Source organism: Antrostomus carolinensis, unplaced genomic scaffold (genome assembly GCF_000700745.2).
Source record: "Antrostomus carolinensis isolate BGI_N321 unplaced genomic scaffold, ASM70074v2 scaffold53294, whole genome shotgun sequence".
Classification (NCBI taxonomy): domain Eukaryota; kingdom Metazoa; phylum Chordata; class Aves; order Caprimulgiformes; family Caprimulgidae; genus Antrostomus; species Antrostomus carolinensis.
Genome location: NW_010313870.1, coordinates 9,110 through 15,306, shown reverse-complemented (window position 1 = coordinate 15,306; position 6,197 = coordinate 9,110). Strand labels below are relative to the sequence as shown.

The window sequence follows — 6,197 nt, the reverse complement described above, 5'->3', positions numbered from 1 at the left end:
CTATCTGTTGTCTAAAGCCTGGAGATGCGGGCTTTGTTCGCCAATCCTTAAGTCTTGAGTCTGTTGAGGTAGACGCTGGACACTGGCTTTAGAACTACCACCAACAGGTCCACTTGCTTTTTGAGACGAGGTAATCCAGAGAGTTCATACCCTGGTGGATATGCCTACAGGATCACTTGGTCATTTTTAAGTGAAGAAGAGAGTATATGGATAACTCCATAAGAATAGAAGTGTACTCACTGAAAGAGTGAATCCAGCTCAAGGCAGGAACTTTGCAAAAGCTTCTATACTTGGTGCTATATTTGGGACACTGATGATTTTAAGTACAAAAAGGGTTGATTTACCAGTAATAGTTTCTCACAGTGACTGTATGTAGAATCAGAATCTGCAGCCTCTCTTAAATTATGCCCAGGGGTTTACTGTGAGAGAAACAGAGAGAGGACTCACCTTCATTTCTTGTTGCTGTGTTTCCCAGGTAGCTGGGTGGAACCATGTTTCTATGGATACTATGAAAGCAAAAAATTCTCCAACCATTTGTGCAACAGATATTACAGTAGTGCAGATTGTATAGATAGTAACAGTGTAGGGTAAGAACTCTAATACTCTGCAACTGACTATTTTATTCCTTAAAGTAATATTATTTCTAAATTCTGTGTGTGTTTCACTAGTTTGTTTTTTTTCCCCCTATTTAGCCTAGCATGTGTTAAAACATGATGCATGTTCTGATTTTTGTCATCCATTAGTGATTAAAACTGTACAAGAAAACTTCAGAGAAAGTGAGCAACTGAAGACACTTTTGTGATTTTCCTTTTTTGAGAGATAACTAGCAGGTGTTTTGAAGGAGACCTGTGTGTCTGTGCCAACAGTAGTCTGATCTAAACAGATCTAAATTGGTATAAGTAGTAGAGAACATAAATATTTAGTGTCTTTTGGAGGTAGAGATAAGACATGTGAAGAAGTTCCAGATGTCTTTCTTTTGAATCCCAGTATCATCTTCTTAAATAAATGTTTTATTTGTAGTGACCTCTTCAAAATTGCACATCCCATTTCCAGTTCAAGTTCATAAAATCTTTACTGACACACTGACACTTTATTTAGTGCGCATCTATTACAGACTTAATTTTTTTCCTCGTAATCTTTTTATATTTATTTTATTAACTTCTGAACTTGGAATTGAAAGTTCCCCTTGTAAAGGAGGCGATCATTAAAAAACTCTTTAGTAAGTAATCCATTGTTTATTCTTATCCTTTGGTTCTAATAGATACAAAGAAATCCTTAAAAATGTGTTTGCAAACCGTGAGGATGTCAGAAAGGAATACCTCAAGTTGGAAATGCATCTGAAAGAAAATGCACTGAAGACATATTACCAGAAACAGTGTCATGAACAAATTCAACTGCTGTGCTCTGAAGAAAGAGTAGAAAAGGTGAGTTTTCTATAATGAAATACAATGTATCGTCTCTTAATATTTCCTCTAGTAATGTATGTATTTTGCTTAATTAATTATATAATTTGTCAATGCTTAAATTTTAATTAAAATGGGACACACCGATGATCACTCAGATAACATTTTCTGATGTTAATACAGTTGTAGTAATGCCAGATGTGCTATTTTTTTCCATGCTGCACAGAAAACTGTTGATGTGCTTATTGCTGCTAATCATGAAAACTTTTCAGCTTGTCCTTATGTAGCCTTGGTTGTCATAGCTACTCGAGACCTCACTATACTTAGGAGACTTCTGGTGTTCTTGTCCAAAACCAAAGCAAGTTCACGTGTGTATGGTACAGCCATTAGTCTGCTTCATAAGGAAAAGCGTGGACCTTGTGCTAAACAAGACAGATTCTTATTATTGGTGTTTTCAGTTGTCACCAGGCAGATGTTTGGATAGCTGCTTAATGACAGTGTCCTGTGAACTGAAATAATTACATTTAGTTGCCTTTAATTTTAAGAGAAGAATTTGGGGATTAAGTATGAACAGTTGCTGTTATGCAATATTAAATACGCATGTCTTTCTAGAAGAATCAAAGTATAAATAAGTAAGCATGGTTAGATAGCATCTTAATCTTCCTGATAAAAATCAGCTTAGAGGAATATATGTTTTATGTAGATCTGAAGTTGAGGGTGAGGCTTACCTTGCTTAGTCACAGTAACAATCTGCATTTGGCCAAACATGATAGCTTACCATATGACTATTTTTTTTTCCCAAGTGATTCACATGAAATTTGGCCCTTAGATAAATGTCAGAGTGAAAATATATCACATGTTTTTGATTGTCATTAATGAAGGTATTTCAAGTGACTAATGTGTTCTAGAATTCTCTTTTACGAACTTCAAAGTAATATTTTCTATCTGTGCCATTCTTTTAAATGCTGCTTACAACGGAGCGTAGCTGTATCTCTATTCATAATGAGGAGTTATACCTTCATACACTCTATTTCATACCAATGTTTTTTATGAGCTGATTTAACTGTTGTTTTGAATGTTACCAGTACTGTACTCAGATATTGGTTTTGTCTTTAGTTAACTTAAACACGTGATTTACTAAGGGTCAAGAGTGACTATCTTATAAGTATTGAAATTGATCAAATCCAATGTACTATTCTTTAAAGGAATAATCAAATTACTATAGTCTCTGTTATAAGGGCTTCCAGGAAAAAAAAAAAAAAAAAGAAAATGTTTAGATTTAATTTGGTAATGCCCATTTTAATTTGGTAATGCCCATAAAGAGAATGTGCTACTTCACGTCTGTTAAACTGATCAAAAATGTAAAATGTTTGTTATGCCCAGTTGAGTATAAAACTATGGAAAAAATCTTTCTTTATGTAGAGACATTTGTGAAAGTAATTTGGAAGTTTTCCCTGTTAATGCTGATTTTTAGGCCACTTGCAAACGGGATCAAAGGCTTGCAATGCTTAGAACCCACCGCATACACATGCAGAAAAAGAAAGAAGAGGAGATCGAACATCTTGAGGAAAATACCAATTGGCTGCATCGTGTTGAAAATGAAATGCGCCTCCTGGGCCAAGATGGGTGTATTCCAAAGGTAAAATGCTTTTCACTTCAAGGGCAGACTTCATGCATTGTAGGCAACATCTGACTCTTGATAAAAATAGATTATTTAATTTATTTTTTTTTTCTCCTCTCTTTGTCTCACTATTACTCATAGCTTCTGCCATTCTTTCAGGGTCGTTTCAAATTCTAGTGTTAGCTGTTCCCATTCTTCTGCCCTAAAAGTACTTTGTTGTTTGTGCAAGTATTGCTTGTTCATGAAAGTGTACAATTACATACAACAATGCATGCTTAAGGGGAGTAAGTATGCTATGGCTGAGCAGTTCTAATGGCTGCCAGGGTGTTGGTCCTGCTCCTGGCCATACACTTCTTGCCTTTACAGTAGCTCCTGATAATCACCTAACCCTGTGACAACCTAATTCTTAGCCTGGCCAGAAAAACCTTCTTATTTACAGGGTGTTAGGGGAAGAGTAGAAAGGGGGAAAGAAGTGGGAAATTATGTTAATTTCTCTGCCAAGTCTTAGCAAGTAGAGTCAGCTCGGTGCAGCCTCAGGCAAGCACCAGAGCTGGCAGAAGGGAAGGGATGAAGGTCTGTGTAGGAACAAGAAGATGAAAAGAAAGGTGAGGGGTTGTTCCTACCTGCCTTTTAGTTTCAGCCAGCAATTGGAGTGCTATTAAATAATAGTGTAATGAGCACTATGTGACTCTTATAAAGGAATATATTTCAATACCTGTACTTTTAGTGGGATTACTAAAATGTGTTAATACCTTAAAGGAAATTAAGATATTTTAAACGAGATACTTGCATCTCAAGAAGATGGCTGACTACAGTGAAAACTTGTCTCAGACTGTCACTGAGATTCAAATATGGGGCAAGTACTCAGGAAAAGAGGCAAACATTTTTGAGCAAGCATAGATAAGCATACATGTGTGCCTGTTGAATTCTTAATGCTAATTACAGCACATCCACTATTGGTCAAAATAATCTACAAAGCCATATTTATGCATGTAAACAAAAATCAAACAATTCTTACTTTTCTATCATCAAACATAGATACAGTCCATGTTTACTTTTCAAAATAGGATGAAATAGTATTATTTTTAGTTTACGTTTTAGTTTCTCGGTCTGTCTGATGTGCAGTTTTTTATTTTTTTCTTGCTAATTTCCTAAGGAACTCTACAAAGATCTGCAGTGTTGCCATTTAAACCTAGAAGTTAAGGACCTGAAAGCCCAGATTGAGCACATGTTATCTCTGATGTCCCTTCAAGATCAGCATTATAAGCAGACAGAAAAGTAAGTATGATTTCATAGCAGGCATGATAAGACTTACATTCTGATATTTGTAACTTTGGAAGACACATCTATAGGATTTAGTTTTAGCTGAAACAAAAGCAAGATTTTTCTCAAACTTTTTTTCTAGGTTAGAATTGTGGGGTTTTTAAGCAAAAAGATATGCAAAATAATAAAAATTCATAAATCTTGGTCTGTATCCATCATTGTTTACCAGAAACTGCAGGTATAGTCTAGAGTCTCTTATTTCTACTTAATCTTCTTCTTAGCATAGTTGTTATGAATTGTTCAATAGATCAAGGTGTCTTATTTTGTTCTGTGTTGAACAGCAGTATTGATTTTTTAAAGTGTTTGTATTTTCTTTTAATTTCTTGTATAGTAGACATTAATTTATGTGTATTAAAACTTGTTATTATTAAACTCATACATTGCTAGTCAGACTGAAAAAAGCTGAATTTGCAGGTGAGCATCAGCTATTTTTTTATTATCAGTCTTGTGCAAATGTTGCAGACTAGCTTTGAGAGTGTGACATGAGGAATGGGAAGTAATCACAAATCTGTTCAGTAAATAACTATATCAAATTTATAACTAAATAATACCAAAATGAAATTACTAGCTTTTCCTCCTTTGCAGAAAAGGATGTTACAATAAACATTACAAAAACTAATACATAAACCTGCAAAACTGAAAGCAAACATTTTAAAGCTACATTGTTAGTAATAAAAAAGTTGCTTCTTTGGGTTTTTATGGACATATCCCTTTCCCTATCGCTTGAACCTGCTGTTTAGTCTTGCAGCTGACACCACAGTTAATGAATTCCTGTGTTCAGGTAAAATTCATAAACTTCTGTCACTTTGATTTGATTTGCAATTGTGTATGGCTCTTAATATATTCCATTCTTTAATTACAGATCCTAATATCTAGATTTATTTGGACTAGGCTTCTAATAAGGTTCTATGCACATCTAATCAAGATGTGCTTGGTTTAAACCACATTAGTTGGTTTATACTCTTAATTTCTCTGATAATTAATTTCAGAAAGTCAGAACTCAGTCAAGATATACTGACTATTTCCGTGTTGTCTGAGGGACTGAAGATCTTGGACACTGAGAGAAAAATTTACTTAGTAAATGCTTAGAGTGAAATACAAGATCTTGCAAAAGAGAAAAATCACTCTTAGTCACTAATATTTCCTCTTAGTGTATGGTATTCCCCTAAAATAAATCAAAATAAATTACACAGCAGAACATGGGGGAGGGAAGGGGTGAGAAGGGCAAAAAATACCCAGTATTTCTAATAGCGGCAATGCTAGTAAGGATCAGATTAGTTATGATTTAGTTATATTTGTCTCACCTCTTGTTGTTTTACAGAGTACTAAATACTTTGCTTCCAATTCTTCGCAAACAATACCTGACTTTGAAAGAAGCTGGTTTGACAAATAATTTATCTGAGACTGAATTTGCGGAGGTTGAACAGTTGATTCAAAGACAAAAATCAGTAGTTTGGGCTGACCAGACTGAAGAAAAGGAAAAAAATCAAGACCATGAACTGGAATTGTCAGCTGTCTTTGCATTCCCACAGCTTGTGAGCAGACCAAACACGCCATGCCGTAAGTACATGGTCAATTTGTTCAGTGTTGCAAATGCTTTTAAATGTCTCTTGCAAAAGCTATATGTCATCCATAAACACAGTGGATGCACACTTCTGCAAATACTGAAGCCAAAAGTAACACTGATCTTCAGACCCACTTTCTATAAATTTTATACCGTTCTTAGTTAGATATAGGAAATAAGTTTACTTTTTCAACAAATAGACTGGCAACCTTTTAGAAAATCACAGTAGTGATGGAAATATATTCTGCAAAGCTTTGAAAGTCACTAAAATAAAAGGTAGTGGTAT

At 34.8% G+C, this 6,197-nt stretch overlaps 1 protein-coding gene across 1 annotated transcript in view; it reads left to right on the top strand.

Annotated features, from left to right (window-relative positions):
- The window catches only part of KIF18A (kinesin family member 18A), a gene marked incomplete at its 3' end in the record, with an annotated part of 18,655 nt that extends 12,748 nt beyond the window's left edge, over positions 1-5,907 (top strand). Inside the window, exons 9-12 of the mRNA XM_010167446.1 lie at positions 1,262-1,424; positions 2,878-3,042; positions 4,181-4,302; positions 5,669-5,907. Of these exons, the coding sequence (XP_010165748.1) occupies positions 1,262-1,424; positions 2,878-3,042; positions 4,181-4,302; positions 5,669-5,907 (689 nt within the window). The remainder of the gene's footprint in view (positions 1-1,261; positions 1,425-2,877; positions 3,043-4,180; positions 4,303-5,668) is intronic.
- Positions 5,908-6,197: the final 290 nt, after the last annotated feature.